The following is a 20840-nucleotide window of genomic DNA, read 5'->3' as shown; positions in this document are numbered from 1 at the left end:
CAGAAACTTGGTTCAGCCACTGAAGTGAAGAGTTGTCTATAAAGAGTCTGAACTTCCTTCCTTCTTGATAACCACCAAGCTCAATAGCTGTAGTCGCTTAAGTGCGGCCAGTGTCCAGTATTCGGGAGATAGTAGGTTTGAACCGCACTGTCGGCAACCCTGAAAATTGTTTTCCGTGGTTTCCCATTTTCACACCAGGCAAATGCTGGGGTTGTACCTCAATTAAGGCCACAGCCGCTCCCTTCCCACTCCTAGCCCTTATCTGTCCCATCGTCGCAATAAGACCTATCTGTGTCGGTGCGACGTAAAACAAGTAGCAAAAAATCCTTCTTGATAATCTCTGAACTTCACAACCGCCCATACAACTGCTAATGCCACCTCCTCGGCTGTACAGTAATTTCCTACTGGCATACTCAATTACATGATAAAGATATTGATTCCCATAGGAAACCTGAAATATTTGTTCTGAATGAGTAAATTTATAATACCAATACAGTTGGTCCGTAATTGGATATTATAAATTTTCCAGCTAACTCATTCCTGGTTGCCAGCTTTTCGCCCCAGTGTGCTAAGTTGGGCTCATCAGTTGGTAAATAGTACACTCACCCAGACACATGGCTAGTGCATACCATGGAGGCCACTGCCCAGGCTACCTGGAGCCACCGGCAATGCCAATGCACTGTGAGAGACCTTGTCTCACTTTTGAAAATTGATGCCTGCCTGGCAATCAGATGATAAAGATGTTGATTCCCATAGGGAATGTCAGTTACATTCTTGCCTCCTCCTCCTCTCTCATTGAACAGTACAGCCCCAAGACCGATGTCACTCGCATCCGTCTGTAAGCAGACCTCCCAGCTTGTATCCAGATGAGCTAGACTTGGAGCGTCACAAATAGATCTTTTTGTCTCCTGGAAGGCTGTTTCTTCCCTTTGGGTCCATTGAATGGAATGTTTTTATTGAGGAGGTCGGTTACCAGAGCAGCTTTCGTTTCAAAGTGTGCTACAAAGCTACTGTACCACCAACAGAGGCTTAAAAAAATTCACGTACCTGGCGTTTCGTATGAGGCCTTTCCTGTTCCTGAACTGCCCTATTCTTCTCATTTTGTCTCTTCAAGCCCTTATCCGTTAATACATGACCTAGGTACTCACCTGAGTTTGATGCGAACCGACACTTCTTGACTTGGCAGGTAAGTTCATGAACCCTCAACTTCTCTAATATTCTACCTAGGTGTTCCAAATGGTCCAAAGATGTCTTGGTGTACACGAGGATGTCGTCCAGACAGACCTGGCTGAATTCTCCTGTGTATCCAGACAAGACTTCATCCATCAGACGCATAAAGGTGGCTGTAGCATTCTTAAGACCAAATGGCATGACTCTTCTTCGACTTCTACTTGCCAGTAGCCAGAGTTCAAATTAGGGTACTGAAGACTCACTCACCTGTTCTATCAAATGGTGGAGACCCGGCATGGGGTAGGCATCTGATATAGTCTTGTTATTTACCTGACGTATGTCCACACAAAGTTGGTAATCACCATTTTTCTTCTTAGGTAGTACTATTGGAGAAGCCCATCCTGATACTGAAGGTTCAATCAATTCTTGGTTCTCCATTTCTTTGACCTTTCTTACTATAAATTTTTGTTTATCTGGGTTAAGTGGGTAGGGCGTTTGTTTAACTGGGGTATTATCCTTACAAAAAATTTTGTTTTACTGTTGTGGTAAATCTGATTCCATCAGTAATGACCTCAGGGAACTTACTCAGCAACTTCTCAAGGTCTTCCTTCTCCTCCACCCTCAACAGTCGTGTTTTCAGTTCGGCCAATACATTGGTTTCTAAAGTTTCCGACTCAAAGGCTTTATTTTCAACCCATGCCAACCTAATTCTGTTTCTATTACCAAAGAATATTTAATTGGCTGTATAATCTATCACTATCCCATACTTAACTAAGAAGTCATGTCCTAATATTATGTCAGGTATCAAATCCTTGACAACCCTCACCGGTATATCTGATTGGAGTAGAGCACTTGGCTTGAAGAAAGGTACAATCCTCAATCTGGTATTGCATGAGATGAGTTGCCCCCCTGATTGTTGCCACCTTAGCAGGATAAACAGTTTTCTAATAATTTCAAAAATGGCCAATCCAACTGATGAGCCCAAATGGCACGTCTGGGCAAAACTCTGCACATGCACACGGCCTAACCACCCAAAAGCTGGTTCTATTCCCGTGATTGTAAGGTTTCAATAATTTTGCCTCATTCGTGCTCACAACCGAGTGTGAAATTTGAGTATCAAGTATAGCGATTGAAGGCTTATCATCAATCGTCAAGTTAATAGCCTGGTGGGGTGGATTAGGTTCATCACCACTACAGATTTGACCAATATGTTTACCTTCTAGCTAGGTGTCATGTATCTGGGGCTTCTTCATTGTTCCGGAACCCTTCTTACCCCACAATTGAACGGTCCCAAGCTAGTTTTCCGGGCATTAGCCTTGTCTGCCCGCATCGGTAGCATTTCCACGGTTCCTCCGCTGTTTAGGTTTTCGTTTTTGAGGTATGGTGACTTGTTTCTTAATCTAATTTTGCTACGATGTGACGGAGCTCATTAAAGGTTTTTGGTTGTGCCACCTTAACAAGCGATCGAACCTTATCATGTAGCAGTTCAATTATATAGGGAGGTTCGTATTAATATTTTCCCTTTTGTGAACTCGCTTAAAGAGTTGGAGCTTTTAAATTACGAAAGCTCCTGCTCTCATCCCATTGAGTTGCGCTTCAGTTAGGAAATTTTTTGTATCGATGTTTGGACAGACTCGGAGTCAGATCTCTGGACGAATTCTTACTTAAATTCCTCCCAGCCGAGGCTGAGCCCTTTAATGTTCTGCCACCAAGCCCCTGGTGATGCTTTTAGCTGCTGGCTGGCAATTTGCAAGTATATTTCTGTAGGTATAGGCCTATTTGTCCTACCCAGTAGAGACTCCAATGTCTTCAGAAATGCTTTAGGACACTCCTTGATTCTCGCATGAAATTCCGGTAGGCTGTCTTTGATTACTCTAGGATCGACCGGTATCCCAAAGGGGAGGTCCATACCTCTGCTAGGTTGGCCACTGCCTACAGAAATGTTTTCTTCCAGGGTTAAAATTTTTCTATTAACCTCAGATTCAGACTTAGTTAATTTTTGGCCTAACTTCGGTTTTAAAACTGCTGGGTTCCCGCTCCCAATCTTTCCTCAACTTTGTTTTCCAAGGTGTGCATATCACTTACTAATTTATCTACATCTAATTCTATGCTGCTGATTTTGTCATTAATTTTTGAAATATCTTCTTTCAGATCTTTGACCCAGGAATTGATTTGGTCCTTTATTTCTTGAGACTGGGCCTCGATTTTCCCTTTGAGTTTTTCAGATTGGGTCTCGATGTTTTTAGACTGGGCCTTGATCAAAGTAGTTAGTTGTGCAAGCATAATGCTTATCCGGTCGTTGGTTTCCTTCTCCAAGGTGACTTTGAAGTCAAAACTGCCTGAGTCCTCCTTGTTTGCTATCAAATCCTGGCAACGCCTCTCTTGTAACCCCGCCTTGCTTCCAGCCGTCGGTAAACCTCAGGATGCCAGCGCCTTCCGTAAAATCACCATGGTCATTTGATCAATCTTCATCACCGAGTTTCGAAAATCCTGTCGCGGTCGCCAAGTTATTGTTCTCAATATTTAATTTTTTGCTTACGAAAGAATATCGCACAAGAACACGTTTACTTCTTTGTGTAACAACTTTATTCTGACTATGATATAACTGTTGTTCTCTTCAATCGTTCTCTTTTGTATTCTTGCACTTGCATCAACTTTTTTTTTATTTCTTAGAAAACAATGGCTCTTTTTTTAAACATTCAACAGAGAATATATACATGTTTCATACCAATGACGTATTGGTGATTTTTCTTGGCACCATATTGGAAGTCTTTGTGTTAGTATGTCTGCTGTTATGTCACAAGTAGTGTGGCAAGAAGCAAGTCAGAGCGAGGTTCATTCGAAATCAGCTATAGGGAGTGTCATTTATGACCTTGTCTTTTTTTCTTAGGATTTAAGCCAAGAATATGGTGGTTATGCAGCGCTGGTCTTTGCCATACGACAGGTAGTCTCACATGGCTTCAGATTTCTTCTACCAAATAATATTCTACAAGTTAATGCTTTTAATTGTTCTGATAAGGATTTAGTACCAATTTGTTCCTGAGGCCAGAATTTCGATCTCCCCAGTCAACACACTAAAACTACCAGATTCCAACAATGCTTGCAACATTTTTGAATTCAAAAAAGCCGGGCTGAGTGGCTCAGACGGTTAAGGCGCTGGCCTTCTAACCCCAACTTGGCAGGTTCGATCCCGGCTCAGTCCGGTGGTATTTGAAGGTGCTCAAATACGACAGCCCCGTGTCGGTAGATTTACTGGCACGTAAAAGAACTCCTGCGGGACTAAATTCCAGCACCTCGGCGTCTCCGAAGACCTTAAAAAGTAGTTAGTAGGACGTAAAACAAATAACATTATTATTATTATGAATTCAAAAAGAACTTCAGTTTCAAATACGGACAGCAGCAATGAACATTGATTCCATGTGAGACGTTATGGCAGGCTTGTCAATTTCAAGTTAATTTTATTTTTTAACATTGAAGACAAGAGCTTTTGCAAGAAGTAAGGTCAGTCAGTGTAAATAATGTATATATATATTTATATCTTTTGCATTTCCCAAATAGTCCTTAGAAAGACGTTGGGTTCTTCCATTTTTTCATTTTTTTCAGTTTCTGATTTAATTTTTGATATCTGCCACGTGATTTTATGACTGATGAAGTCTCTAATAGAGACATGTCCTTAAATATTTTTAATTTTTTCATTAAGTAGTTCACTTGTAAAGTTTCGTGTATTGATTGGGTGGACCATAACCTAGCATTGTTTCTTATTTTTATGGGACCTGTTCCAATGTTTTCGTATTTGTTTGGTGTTTGTAACACTTTTCAGTGCACTATTATTTTATGTGCCCCAGCGGAATAAGTTTCTATTTGTTTTCTCGTGTTTTTCACACCTTTTAATACTCTCTTCTCAGAGATTTCACTATACGCACGGATATACGGCTTAAAATCCCGTTATATCGGAAATACTCGTATCTAGTGTTTCCATTTCCCTGTTGGATAGTTTCTATTCGTGTATTCAGTAGTACATTTTCTTGCTTAACATGTTCTTTTTCCTTGTTCACTGCAGAAGCTTTTTAACAGGGTTTTACTGTATTAAAAAAAAAAAAAAAAAAGAGACACTACTCATATTGAAAATTGAGTCTCAAATTACATTTGAAAACTCTCGCAGCTGTATTATTCGAAAATTTAAAAAGACTGCCGCTCGTTCGTACCTGCGTTCACACTTCTGAACTACTGTGCAAGTAGGCTTTACTGTTTGCACATCCACCCTTCGCAACTGAATTTAGAACAGGTCAGCAACCTTGGGGTATAAGGTAAGTAGCCTAGGCTCCAACTGAAAGTGCATTCCTCTCGTATTATCTCGCCTTCGAAGATGAGGAAATTTGTGCTGTAACACTCACGACAAGATGATCTAATGTTACCAAGTTTGAAGCATTTTGTTGCAGTATGCAAGTAGGCATAATGTAACACTGAAGAAAAACTTATCTCATTGCATCGTATCGCTATAAAAGTCCTTTATACAATGAAGTGATATTAATTTACTACATGTGATAATTAGTTGCTATATAAATCACTCGTGTTTGGTTTTTCAGGCGTTTGCTCTATTAACCAGCATTTCGTTTTAGGTCTGACACTAGACTCGTCAGAGTGGGATGTGTCAGACCCTACCCACTTATGCTGGGGTGTATGCAGGTGAACTTATCAGAAGCCTCTTATGTGGCACAGTCTGATAACTGCATACGGGAGATAAAACTCCACAATGGAATCAATGCCCGCCTAGCAATTCATCATCATCATCATCATCCTAAACCATCTCCAGTTTCCCGGGTGTGGTATATGAGCCTCCTCCATCTCATCCTGTCCTTGTACCATTCTTCCTCCACCAACTTGTCCCAATCATGACCTCTCAGCATTACATCGCTCTTAACTAAATCTATCCATTTCCTTCGTGGCCTTCCCACGGGTCGTCTTCCTTCTACCTTTCTGTCAAATTCCTTCCTTACAGTTCTGTTTACTGGCATCCTCTTCATGTGACCAAACCACTTCAGTCTTGATATCTGAATCTTATTTAGGAGAGAATTGTCTATTCCTACTTCTTCTCTAATTTTCTCATTCCTAATCTTGTCTTTCCTGGTTTTCTGGATCATAGTGCGTAGGAATTTCATTTCAGCTGCCTGAAGTTTGGAATTATCTCTATTGGTCAAATGGTAATTCTAAATTCCCATGTAAGGAATTAGATATTTTTCCACCAATAGTGCATAAGTGGGTAGGGTCTGAAACATCCCACTCTGACGAGTCTAGTGTCAGACCTAAGACGAAATGCTGGTTAATAGAGCAAACGCCTGAAAAGCCATACATCTAATTTTTGATCTGATTTTGATATGCTCTATTGGTGGAAAAATATCTAATTCCCTCCATGGGAATTTAGAATTACCATATAAATCACTCCTCGAGACCCACGCGTTGGCTGCAAAGCAAATTACCTGGATGCGAATTACCAGGGGTCCACTGTATTTGTTTTTGTTGACAACACAGTAATCATAGCAAGAAACAAAGAAAATGCTACTCCCCTTACAAATATGGCAATTCCTAATTTCCAAGAAATTGGTTTAACCTTGATCACCATTAAATCAGTTTCCGTAAACATTGTTAATGGAAAACTCTATAGCTGTTCATTATACCAGGTGGTCCAACTGTCCCTATGATCTAGTTTTATGCAAACAGCCACATTTACTACAATTCTGAAATACATCGGTCTCCCTCACTACTGTAAGTGTTGCAATTTACAAACTTCATGATATTGAAGTGTGTAGATTGGGTGGATCATTAAACCAAATATTAGTTCTACCTCCCTCAGCCAGGGTAAAATAACGAGATGTGTCGTTGCGGGTGGTTACATCTGGTGGGATGATATCGAGAGCGCCACATCGAACAGGACTAGTTGGCGGAAGTTTGCTGCCCTATGCGCTTCACATGGAAGGAATATTTTTTCTTTCTTCTTTTTTTCTAGGGGCTTTACGTCGCGCCGACACAGATAGGTCTTATGGCTACGATGGGATAAGAAAGGCCTAGGAGTTGGAAGGAAGCGGCCGTGGCCTTAATTAAGGTACAGCCCCAGCATTTGCCTGGTGTGAAAATGGGAAACCACGGAAAACCATTTTCAGGGCTGCCGATAGTGGGATTCGAACCTACAATCTCCCGGATGCAAGCTCACAGCCGCGCGCCTCTACGCGCACGGCCAACTCGCCCAGTATGGAACGAATAAATTATTATGAAGGTGGTTAATGATCTCGATGAAACCCTAGTTTGTTCCACTTTTAAATTGGAGCAAAAATGTATAGTAGTTAATAAGGTTTTATTTTCATCTGTTTTATGTAGTTTTCAAAATGTTAATAAACTTAAAGATTAGAAAATGATATCTTGTGACATTGGACAGAATGATAAAACATACCATCTTACATCTTCCTGTTGATACACCGTATACAATAACATGTTTGGCTAGAAGTTTAAGTTATGCAATTTGTAACAGGAGTCTTCCATTCAGCAATAGAATTCTTATAGCATACTACTCAGTATAGCAACAAATACATAAGATCTATCCGAGACTTAAAAATATATATATATATATATATATATATATATATTTTTACCAGAATTGAGTATCAGTGATGTCACAGATAAGGTAAAGACCCTCAGTGACATTAGAATGATCCTAATGTTTGAAGATTTCAAAATAATGGTGCCAGTTGCAAATCCATGGATAAGGTGTGGTTCTCTATCAGAAATGCACCCCCCAGCCTATAAAATAACATGAATGGGAGTTTTCTTAATTGAGTTTGAAATCTTTGAAGCTATTGTAAATAAATAAAGGAGTTATATATAGAGAGAAATACGTATAGGGGAACACAACAGGATGGTGTATATTATCATTTGTTTCTTTTTTCATGTTGCCATCTCTCTATATGACTTGGTTCAACATTGTTTTCTTATATCATTCTGAAATATATATGTAGACATGAGATGATTATTTTTGTATTTCCTTCAGTTTACAAAGATACTGGATAACTTGTTTGTTGTTCCTTGAAACTCTCTTGTGGACTAATCGTTATATTTTCTCAAATGTTCCTTTGACAATGACTGTTGTATGAAGTATTGCAAGAAAAGCTACGTATTGTCACTGTGGTATCTTACCACAAACAGAGCATTTGAATTTACAGTAAGTAGAAGGAAATCAGCTCAGGTCTTAGTTGTTAAATGCTATCACCTTATACTTTATTTCCTGTTATATGGGTTGCAGTGTAGTTGGCTGAGTTTTTCATTATTTTTAAATTTTATTCTTGTGTGTTTCCATTGTTAAAATTGCTAGCATGGTTATGGTTTTGTTTTCGTTATGTTATTCCTTTGTTTTATTTTTCTATTATTTAGGAGGCGAGCACAGCTCCAGTAAAGGCTCCAAGTACTCCAAGTAATGTGAAAGAACCACAGAAGGTTAATATATCAAATTAAAGTACTTTCTTTCTTTCTTTTCTTTCTCTTTCTATTAGGCAACTCTTTTAGCATTTCATTTCAGTTGCTGATTACCACTACTGTATATACTCTACAGATTTTAAAGTTTAATTATTGCTGTATTTTATCTCATGAATGCTGTTTAATACATTGTTATTTGTATTGTGTCTCCTGTGATAATTTGTAGTCTTTCATGATAAATATTGACAATATTTCAAAAGACCATGGGGATAGGTGCTTGGTAATTATTATAGTTTTACCTTCTTTTCTTGAGAGTAAATTCAACGACAAATCTAATGTTCATTATGGTTTTCTAAGTAAGTGTTAGGTTTCATAGTATGTGGGTTAAATCTTGTGGGCTGCCTGGCTGAGACGGTAAAAGGTGTGTTCTGTTCACCTGGAAGGGCGGGGGTTCGATTCTCCATCAGAAATTTGAAAAATTTAAGAATTGAGGTTTCTAGTTTTCGAGATGCACGTGATCCTGATGTTCACTCAGCCTACACCAAAAAAGAGTACCAGTTTATTCCTTGGGGGCAATGGCGACTGGGTGTTAGAGCTGACCATTCTATCCCACTTGGTGCCGATGTTACGAGTAGTGGAAGCTTTTACCTTTCACTCCTCTAAGGGCCTTTCTGGTCTGTACGGAGATGACTTTTTTGACCATTTTGGTCAAATCTTATACTGATATTCTTTCTCAGAAAATCATTTCTCTGTTCTCTTATCCCTTTCAGACCTGAAAGAAAACTGGCGGTATGAATTTTTGTTTGTATGTCAAAAACTGACTAAAATGCTCTTAAATACATATATTTTTAGTTTATTTTACAAAATAAAAATTAACATCTGAGAAAAAGCACTCACACAGTTGTGCGTGTCAGGACTTAATTCACTACTTACAAAAATGAAAAATTACCTCAATGCATGTGAATATACATATGTACATGATCAAATGTTCTATTTTACAGTGGGGAATAATTTAAAACAATTAAATCTTCGTTCAAACACAAGTAAATATTACATTTTCTACACTGAGGACGAGTTTTGCTTTTACTGACCTTTTGGCAGCAGTACCCTGTCGTCGGATCTGAAAGAAAACTGGAGGTGTGAATTTTCGTTTGTACATCATAAACTTACTAATATGCTCTCAAATACATGTTTTTACAGTTTATTTTACAAAATGAGAACGTTCAGCTAAAAAACAGAACCCACACAATTGTGCATGTCAGGACTTGATTCACTACTTACAAAAAATAAAAATTAAGAAAATTCAGCTCAGTACATGTGAATATACACATGTACATGATCAAATGTTCTATTTTACAGTGTGGAACAATGTATTTTAAACAATTAAAATCTTATACATTACATTTCTCATGTAGAGTACTAGTTCTGCTTTCACAGTCTTTTGCTGGCAGCACCCAGGGGGGTGCACTCAGCCGTGCGCAGAAGGTGTAGCATTTTCCTCGCTTAGCGCATGACGTCACGGTGGAACAGCGAGCCACGCGGGACCAGGATGGATCGAGGCAAATTCTTCAGTTATCACATGTATCGGATGTATTTGTTTACCTTTAAAGTGCGTGGGTGTTTAAAAGAGTGTCAGAGGACCTAGTTTCTTTTTTCGTTTGTGCTGTTCAAATACATGGAATCTTTCGGCGTTAAATACATTCTCCCCCAACTTGGCAAGTTCGATCCTGGCTCACTCCGGTGGTTTTTGAAGGTGCTCAAATACGTCAGCCTCGTGTCGGTAGATTTACTGGCACGTAAAAGAACTCCTTCGGGACTAAATCCCGGCACCTCGGCGTCTCCGAAAACCGTAAAAGAGTAGTTAGTGGGACGTAAAACAAATAACATTAATTATATTAAATACATTCTCACAGCAAGTTTGAATCAAGATTGCCTGGAAAATTTCTTTTCGCGCCTGAGAGGTCTTGGGCATTTTTACGATCATCCATCTCCACCTGATGTGAAAAATAGCATCAGACTGTTGTTGTTAGGAGCCAATTCCAGCGATATTCCTCATTCCAATGAGTTACCTGTAGCTCCTGCCGAAGGAGGAGAATTTGTTACATCGGCTATGTTTGGCAACATCCTCCCGGATATGACAAGCTCTGGCGATGACTGAGGGTGACAAGGATATTAATGACATTGAATTGCCAGCTGTTGATAGTGATGATCTATCCTTACAGGAAAATACTGACTGTAGTGTGGAGGGATTCAAATACGTTGCAGGGTTCATCGCATATCGCTGCCGAAAATTTCACAGGTCCCTGGGCACGCCTACAGGAGAGTTGTTGATACCACCTGATGACCCAAGTCTGGGGTGGGTACACGTGCTGTTTCGGGGAGGTTTGCTCGTCCCTTCCGATAGTTTTATGGAAATTATCACTAAATTCGAACTGATATTTGCTGAAGTTCACGGACGAACAGATTTGAACAGGGAACCAGAAGTTGTGAACAATATGTTTGTGAAGTTGAAAAGCCGTTTTCCTGACGTCCATCCACAAGTCTGGAAATCATGTGCTAAGATCCGAACCTTACTCCGTTTGCGTTGGTTGGCTGCAAAACAGAAATAAAAAATAGAGGCATCCCGTAATAATTAATTAATTAATGTTATTTGCTTTACGTCCCGCTAACTACTTTTATGGTTTTTGGAGACGCCGAGGTGCCGGAATTTTGTCCCGCAGGAGTTCTTTTACGTGCCAGTAAATCTGCCGACACGAGGCTGACGTATTTGAACACCTTCAAATACCACCGGACTGTGCCAGGATCGAACCTGCCAAGTTGGGGTCAGAAGGCCAGCGCCTCAACCGTCTGAGCCACTCGCCGGTAAAGAGGCTGCCCGTAAGCGAAAAACGAGAATGTGGCATTTATCAACAAAGTAAATGTCAAGAAATGTTCGTTATCGTTGTATTTGTTGTTTTAAACTTCGTGTGCAAAGCCACGGGACCTTTGCCTTATGCGCAGAACTCGGAAAAGAACTTATTTCATACCCTGTCTCGCTTTCATTGACTACGAACTGTAGCCCTTTTGATGAAAATCGGATAGATAGTGAATATACTAGACTGTGATACTCTTCTAGACTTATGTTAACGGAAAGAAAGACAAACCGTTTATTTGGTGCTAGTGTTCCAAGACTTGAAGTTATTACATATCGCAATGTATCCTGTAAGTTTTCACCGTGAAGTGTTGAACAAATTAACAGTGTTTGTGATATAAAACAAAACTTTTTTTTTTTTTTTTTTTTTTTTTTTGGCTAGTTGCTTTACGTCGCACCGACTCAGATAGGTCTTATGGCGACGATGGGACAGGGAAGGGCTAGGAAGTGGAAGGAAGCGGCCGTGGCCTTAATTAAGGTACAGCCCCAGCATTTGCCTGGTGTGAAAATGGGAAACCACGGAAAACCATCTTCAGGGCTGCCGACAGTGGGGTTCGAACCTACTATCTCCCGAATACTGGATACTGGCCGCACTTAAGCGACTGCAGCTGTCGAGCTCGGTAAAACAAAACCCATCTGTCAGTCAGAGTGAGGTGCAGATTCCATGCATTTCGTCAACATCATCTTCGCTGAGGTAAGAGTGAATAACAGTAAATAAAAATAGTCTTATTTGTCCCGAATCTGTTGATTTAAACCTAACATATCGCGCACTTCTAAGTACCTCTTATTTTGTAGCGCTACGATGTTATACGTATTTTATCTTGTACAGAATGTATGTTTCTATAGAATACATTGTATGACGTTCAAAAATTCTAATATATCACTTCGGTATATTATTAAAATATGAAACTTTACCCGCGCGCTAATACAGTCTGCCGTCAGCGGCTACCAGCGATGTTCCATGGTGACGTCACAGCGACAGCCAATGGCAGCCCATAACGCGGAATGACTAACCTTACTGTTCTCTATTAACCTTGGGCAGCACCTAGCACTCTTCCCTGCATTGCCTGCAGGGAAGCCTAGCCCGCACACTTGTGCGTATCAACATTCAAAACCTCATGGTATCGTGTACGATGTTGTAAGTTCACAATTTACGTTCGCTAAACAATGTACGCACTTCATTGATTATATGCTGATATTCAGTAGAGCTTCTAGATTAATATGATTCCAATAAATAAATACTCATGTTAGGCATTATTGCTTCCCGCCATCTTGCCGATGAACTGTATTTTTAAACTCTACTTCCTGTCCCCTGGTGGTCAAGCTCTAAATAAAACAATTGAGGTACATGCTACGTGTCCTGCACAAGCACTGCAGTCCGGTCTAGCGCCAAGAAAACATCAAATAAGCTCAGGATAAATAAAATACGAACCCGCACAATTGTGCGTACATGGTCTGAAAGGGTTATGAATAGGTAACATAATTATATTTTTGTCGTATTGTTCTACATACATACATACATACATACGAGGGCTAATTTTTTTTTCAAGGTCCGATTGGTCACGAAATTAAACCGCAGTACAAATTTGACACTTTTCTATTAGTAACACTTACTGATACATCACAGCTATTTTTCAACATAGTTGCCTCGCAGATTGAGACATTTGTCGTAGCGTGGTACCAACTTGTCAATGCCCTCTTGATAGAACGTCGCCGCCTGCGCCTGTAACCATCTTTGTACACCGGTCTGCAGCGCCTCGTCGGTGTCAAAACGCTGTCCTCCTAGCCAGCGTTTCATGTGAGCAAAGAGGTGAAAATCTGATGGAGCCAGGTCTGGACTGTATGCTGGGTGATCGAAAACGTCCCACTGGAAACGCTGCAGGAGGTTCATGGTGGCAGCTGCAGTGTGCGGCCGAGCAGTGTCATGGAGGAGGACAATGCCTGATGACAACATCCCTCTCCACTTATTCTGAATTGCCCGTCGTAGACGTTGAATAGTCGCACAGTATGCGGCTGCAGTGATGATGGAACTACGTTCCATGAATTCCACCAACAGAACTCCTTTCCGGTCCCAGAACACAGTAGCCATACACTTTCTGTTGGAGAATGTTCGCTTGAATTTCTTTGGCTTACTCGGGGAGTGCGAATGCATCCACTGTTTGGATTGCTCTTTTGTTTCTTCCGTTTCAAAATGAATCCATGTCTCGTCCCCTGTGACAATTTTGTTAAAAATATCCGGTCCATCATGGTAGCACTGGAGAAACGCTAAAGCGGCGCCCATTCGCTGTGTTTTGTGACGGTCAGACAGCATCTTCGGAACCCATCTCACACAAAGTTTGCGGTACTGAAGTGTCTCACTCACAATTGTGTAGAGAGCTGACCTGGAAATTTCAGGAAACGAAGCACTGAACACAGAATTTGTGAACCGACGATTTTCTCGAATTGCCTGATCCACACGCTGAACAAGATCATCGGTTGACACACGCTTCCTTCCCTGGCCGCCTACACCCTGCTGTAAAGTTCCTGCACCATTGTCGCACTTTGCTGTCGCTCATGCACGTTTCACCATACACACGACTTATTCGGCGATGAATTTCGGCTGCATCGCACGCCTCAGCCTGAAGAAATCAAATTACACCGCGCACTTCACACTTGGCGGGCGAAGCGATCGTTGTAGCCATGTTTACGAGCGCGCTGCACGTTCACTACTGACGGGACTGAGGTGAGGCGTATAACGGTCATTTCAGAGACGTTGCGCAACACATCTGCGCAGTGGTTCATCATATATTCGCGGGCGTTTGACTGTCGCGACCGATCGGACCTTGAAAAAAAAATAGCCCTCGTACATACATACAAATACATACATACATACATACATACATACATACATACATACATACATACATACATACATACATACATACATGTTATAAACTCGTCATGGGTTTCGGCATTCATTCTGAAACCTCTGTGAGTTAACTAACTGCGTCCATAATTCTATTTTCACCTGTAGGTATAAGGCGTGTTTTTTAACTAAGTGCTGTTTCATTGCAGACACTAGTAGTTCGCGCACGTCGCAACAAGCGCATGCGTCATTCGCCTTCGCCGGCATGCTTCAGGAACAGCAATGTTCAGTTGCAGCTCTGTTGCTAACCTGTACAATTCTTTTCTGTGCTTGCTCAAATATAGAGGATTATCGACTCACCCGCCCCATGCGAGCTTCGGTCAGTGATACAGTTTTTGTCGGCAAGGAAAAAATGAAATGGCGTATGGCTTTTACTGCCGGAAACGTCCGAGGACATGTTCGGGTCGCCAGGTACAGAGCTTTCTGTTTGATGCCCGTAGGTGACCTTTGCATCATGATGAGGATGAAATGATGATGAACACAACACATACACCCAGCCCCTCTGCCAGAGAAATTAACCACTGGTGGTTAAAATTCCCGACCCTGCCGGGAATCAAACCAGGGTCCCCTGTGACCAAAGGCCAGCATACTAACCAGTTAACCATGGGACCTGTTTGCTGCAGACGTTCACCGACAGATTTGCGAAGTGTACGGTGCAAATGCTATGAGTTAAGGAAGTGCGTACGTGGGGACAAGACTTCAAAGATGGCCGTGACAACGTCCGTGGTGAGAGCCGCTCTTGGTCGCCCATCTTTTATCACCGGCGATTTGGTGGCTTCATTTGAAGCGAAGATTCATGAGGACAGATGCTTTGCATGAACAGCTCTCTCAAATGCATTTCCTGACGTGTCTAGGTCAGTGCTTTACTAAATTGTTTCTGAAAACCTGGACTTTAGGAAACTGTGTTCCCGTTGGGTCTCTGAACTCCTAACGGAAGACCACAGAAACAAAGCATCTAAGTGTTTGATGCCTTTTTTGACTTGTTTTGGCGAAAAACGTGACATGTTGAGTCAGATCATAATGGGAGACGAAACATGGGTTTCGGATATCATGCCTGAATCAAAATAACAGAGCATGGAATGGAGACACACACATTCGCCTGTAAAGGTGAAGGCCAGACAGACTCTGTCCCAGCGCAAGATCATGGTGTCCCGTGTTTTGGGATAGGCACGGTGTTCTGTTGGTCGACTTCATGCAACGAGGAACTACTATCAATGCGGAAGCCTACTGCCAAACCTTGAGAAAGCTACGCAGAACGATATGAAACAAAAGACGCAGCATGCTGAAAAGGGAATTGTCCTTCTCCACGACAATGGAAGGCATCACTCTGCAGCTCAGACCTGAGCTTTATTGGACACTTTTCACTGGGAAGTTTTAGACCACCACTACAAATATGATGAAGTGAAAACTGCAAGAAAAGGCGGCAAGTTTCTGTGAAGAGGGTATTCAAAACTTAGTTGTAAGGTATGATAAGTGTTTAAACAAACTTGGCGGCTGTTTTGAAGAATAGAGTAAAATATGTAGAATGTGCAAATAAATGTGGTGTTTGAAAAATAGTCTTTCATTGTGTAGTTATTTTCAAAGGGCCCTAACTTAAAAAACACACCTTGTAATTTCATGTTAAGTAAACAGTATTGGTCTTATTACAAGATTACCAAAGTAAACAGGTCTGCTCAGCAGTACCAAGGGAAAATGTCAGCATATATATTGGTGAAATTTGTTTTTAATTTCAAGATAAAAGGGTGAAGAAACTAAGTTGAAAATTATTTTTTGGGAACCTAAAAGGACTGGAGGTATAGAAAGGGGGTCATTTTGGTTTTCACGGCAATATAGGAAAATGGTGGCACATACATGTGTGAAATTCAGTACTTAGGTTCAAGATAAAAGGAGGGAGAATCTAAGCTGCAATTTATTTAGTGAAATATAAGGCACAGGTATTTTAGAGGGGCTTATTTACATTTCTACAGCAACATTGGTAAACTATTGTACATACAAAACCTCAGTATTCAAGTTCAAGGCAAATTGGGAAGAAAATAGTTAACGGATAATTTTTATAGGCTCGGAGGTGGGGGATGTAGTTAAATGTATTTAACAAATTTGCTCAGACAGTGCTAGCTACTACTGTGACATCATAGCGCCTGGTGAAGAAAATGGTAAAAATTTAATACACTCGTGAAAAAAGTGGTAGAAAGGTGGCAAAAATAAAATACGCTTAAACAGGTAAATATCAGTACCAAGCACAGATAAAAATCGTAGCAAATTTCTTTATCAGTACAAGTTATGCCGTGATGTATTGCTGCATACCACAGCATCAGTAACAACTACTGTTCAGTACAAGAATATTAGAAAACAACATGCACACACAGATAAATAGATGACTTCTCTTCCACTGTGATAAACTGCCAGCGATTCACAGCATAATGGATTATGCATTACATGTACCAGAGCAACTCGGAAGGAAAATGGAGGAAAGCAGCAAAGTGATGGCTGTTCCTGTCTATGTGCTTCCTCCCTGCGAATATATTTATGAAATAGTGTACTTCAATTGGTTATTTTAATAACTCGTGGGCAGGGACATGCCTTATCCTCTTTCTTTCTTTCTTTCTTTCTTTCTTTCTTTCTTTCTTTCTTTCTTTTTTTCATAATACAATATAAAGTAGAATACAATATTCCTTAATTACGAGGAATTATTTGTGTCTAACCAGGGTTGCATTCACTCCTTGTAGGTCCATAAGAGCAGTTACTGTTTTTCTAACATAGAATGATCTACAGCACTTCGAATCACTGCGGCACAGGGACTTGTATGGTTCCATACTTCTTATCGTTAAATACTGGGTCTTCCCATTGTTGCTTTTGTCTCCCTCTATTTCTCTTTCCCTCTGACCAAGTCCATTATTCTCCTAGGCAACCCATCCTCTTTCATCATCTCCCTTGATCTACTGAAACTGGTTTATACATACAGGTTCATCCATAATAGTTTATTCCTTACTTAGCCTGTGTCTCCTCATTTAAGTACCTTACTGTCATTGTTCCCATCTGTTTGTACCAGCAATCATTCTCCCTACTTTCATGTCTGTTACTTCCTACTTTTGAACGAAAGTCTGAGTGTGTCCAGCTTTCACTCCCATGCACTTAAGTCTGTTTGAAAATGAACTGATGTAAAGATAATTTCTTAAGAGAACTGACTTCTTTCTTACATAATACCATTGATCAAACTGCGATATCACTGCATTAGCTTTGCTCACTTTGATTCAATTTCACTTGCTATGTACAGTAGTACCCCAATGCATTGTTCTGTTCCCATGTTCATCATTCAGTTTATCCTGTTCCGAAACTGTTTCATATAAACTAATGTTAAATTTCCCTGCATTATCATTCCTCAAGAATTATCGTTTTATAACATCGATCATCAAAAAACAAAAAAATATTTGTCCTTGGCCACAGTTTTCAGTTTGAGCATAGAATAGTGGCAACCTGTTACATGACAATGTACGAGCAATTCAGAGTTGCTAGGCTTGAGCAAGTGTCTTGGCTGGAGCAAGGATCATGGAGGCTAGAGTACAGTGTGCATGTAATTCACGCGCAACCGCACTATGCCACCTTATCAACGATCCTCCTGGCGCCATAATTTTTGCTCGAAGTGCCAAGGCATCATTGTGCTGTTTCAGTTTATTCTGAGTGGTCCTGTGCCTTGACATTATTACAGACCATTTGCCCGTATTTACACTAGTGTCAGAAAGTTTAGACTCATCTATGAAAATTAATCATTTTCTTAAATAATTGTTTTCTGTGTGATGATAAATGGTGCTTTAGTTCTGCTACTTATGTATGGATGTTTTCAGCACTTTCATAACGCTATTTCAGTGTATATTGCGAGATTTTACTTTATCTTTTCAAAGAAGTTCACAGATTTATGGTCCCCAGCTCTTACTGCCTGCTTTTACCTGGATAACTTCCGGCCCTTTCCCAGATAATAAACATGCCTCTCTCACGTGATTACTTGTCCTTCTTGTTTCCTCGCTGTCTTGGAAGTTGACAGTTAGCGTACAGAAGTTATCCTGAGCAGTTGTATGTTAATCTCTGCACCAGATTGTTTATTTTCTACATTGTTGTTATCTGGGCATAACTGCGGTAACTACAGACATCAAACAATCAAATATGGGGTAGAAGGCTAATATAACCCAAGAAAACAGAGCCAAGGCTAGTGCTTATAAAGAAATTAAGTGGTTGAACCGAAAAATTGCAGAAAAATGGAAAATTTCAGAGTACAGCGTTTGCAGAGCAGTGAAATGCCGAGAGGACAGGGGTAGTCATGAGGATCGACCACGCAGTGGACGTCCAAGGAAGACTTCTAAAATTGAAGATAACCGTATTTTAAACCTCAGCAAGCATGACGGAAGGCGTACAGCGGTGGATATTTGCTCAGAGATAAATAAAACGAGAACAACCTGTGTCTGTGACAACAGTGAAAAATCGTCTGTTTGAGGCAGGATTGTTTGGTCGCGTTGCAGCACGGAAACTATCGTTGAAAACTTTACACAAGCAGAAAAGGCTGCAATGGGCCAAAATGCATGCTAACTGGACCGCTGAACGATGGAAAAGGGTGCTTTGGATGGATGAATCTAAATTTGAAAAATTTTGTTCCAATTGTTGCCAATACTTTCGTCACCGCCCCGGCGAAAGGGTTGTGGAATTCTGCATAAGTCCATCTGTGAAGCATGGAGGAGGAAATGTGATGGTGTGGGAATGTTTTGGAAATAATTAGGTTGGTGATTTGGTGAAAGTAGAGGGAATACTGGAAAAGAAACAATATCACCATATCCTTTCGCGCAATGCCGTGCCATCTGGAATGAAGCTGATTGGTGAAGGATTTGTTCTACAGCAGGACAATGATCCTAAACACACCTCTCATTTGTGCAAGCAGTATCTAGAAAGGAAACAAGCTGAAGGAAAATTGAAATTAATGGTCTGGTCTCCTCAATCACCCGATCTCTCACCAATTGAAATTTTGTGGGAAGAACTTGACAGGAAAGTGAAAGAAAAGGCACCAGGCAGTGTGGATAGGTTGTGGCAGTGTCTGTTAGAAACCTGGGGATGTATAAATACAGAGACTTTGGAAAATTTAATGGCTAGAATGCCACGCATCTGTAAAGCAGTAATCAAAGCAAAGGACGGGGCACATAGATGAACAGGCAGTGTGATTGCTTAAGATGTGATTGTGTTTCTAGCTCCCTGTGGATGATCAGTGGAAAGGAAAAGCTAGTGAAATGTGTAATAAAACTAGTTAGTTATAAAAAAGGTATTTTCACGTTGATTTTCAACAAATAACTCCTATCTTTCACGGTAAGTGAAAGTTCCTGAGTGAGTCTGAACTTTCTGACGCTAGTGTACGTTTGTGCATGCTGAAAATGCCTCTGACAATTAACGGTCCTGTGGAGTGTGAAGTAAGCACTGTGATTTGTTTTCTAAATCCAAAAGATGTGAAAGTTGTTGAAATTCATGGGCAAATTAGTGAAGTGTATGGAGAACACACTAAGAGCAAAGGACTGGTAAGAAAATAGATACCGAGCTCAATAGCTGCAGTCGCTTAAGTGTGGCCAGTATCCAGTATTCGGGAGATAGTAGGTTTGATCCCCACTGTCGGCAGCCCTGAAAATGGTGTTCCGTGGTTTCCCATTTTCACACCAGGCAAATGCTGGGGCTGTACCTTCATTAAGGCCACGGCCACTTCCTTCACCCTCCTAGCCCTTCCCTGTCCCATCGTCGCCATAAGACCTATCTGTGTCGGTGCGACGTAAAGCAAAAAAAGAAAAAAATAGGTGAGAGCATATAAAGAACGCCGCACTGTCCATGACAGGAAGCATAGTGGGCAACCGTATGTCATTACTGAAGACTTCGTGCAGAAAGGTGATGCAAAGTTTGGAGAAAACAGATGCTTTACGATTTTGTCATTAAGTTATGAGTTGCCTGAAATTTCAAGGCGTGTTCTTTATAAAATTGTGTCAGGGCACTTGAGATTATTGGAAGTTGTGCTCACACTGGGTACCGAGGTTGCTGTCAGAGGTGCACAACACCAAGCACGTAAGCAGGGCTGTGACTTTCCTTGTGCGGTAAAGTAATGAAGGTATGCGTTTCTAAGCTGAATCGTCACTGACGACGAAACACGGGTGGCTTATGTTACGCCGGGATCAAAGTAGCAGTCTATGGAATGGAGACACTCAGTATCACCAAAGAAAGTGAATCGCAGGCAAACAATTTAAGCTCGCAAACTCACTCGTGCACTGTGTTTTGGGATAGGCAGGGTGTGTTGGTTGTGGACTTTTTGCACCTGGATGACACAATAAATGCTGAGATTTATTGTGAGACCTTGTAAACTCTGTTGTGCAATCCAAA

The 20840-nt window shown here is 40.8% G+C and overlaps 1 protein-coding gene across 8 annotated transcripts in view; it reads left to right on the top strand.

Annotated features, from left to right (window-relative positions):
- The window catches only part of LOC136874046 (uncharacterized), a 616846-nt gene that overhangs the window by 358998 nt on the left and 237008 nt on the right, over positions 1 to 20840 (top strand). For 7 of the 8 annotated variants that reach the window (XR_010860213.2, XM_067147551.2, XM_067147546.2 and 4 more), the window contains exon 15: positions 8590 to 8652. The exons of the other annotated variant lie outside the window; for it this stretch is intronic. Coding sequence is in view for 6 of the 7 variants with exons in the window: in XM_067147551.2 (XP_067003652.2) it covers positions 8590 to 8652 (63 nt within the window). In the remaining variant the exon portion in view is untranslated. The remainder of the gene's footprint in view (positions 1 to 8589; positions 8653 to 20840) is intronic. 8 annotated transcript variants of the gene reach the window in all.

The sequence above is a fragment of the Anabrus simplex genome, chromosome 5, assembly GCF_040414725.1.
Source record: "Anabrus simplex isolate iqAnaSimp1 chromosome 5, ASM4041472v1, whole genome shotgun sequence".
Taxonomy (NCBI): Eukaryota; Metazoa; Arthropoda; class Insecta; order Orthoptera; family Tettigoniidae; genus Anabrus; species Anabrus simplex.
The sequence above is the reverse complement of the archived record's forward strand: the minus strand, read 5'-3'. Positions and strand labels throughout refer to the sequence as shown.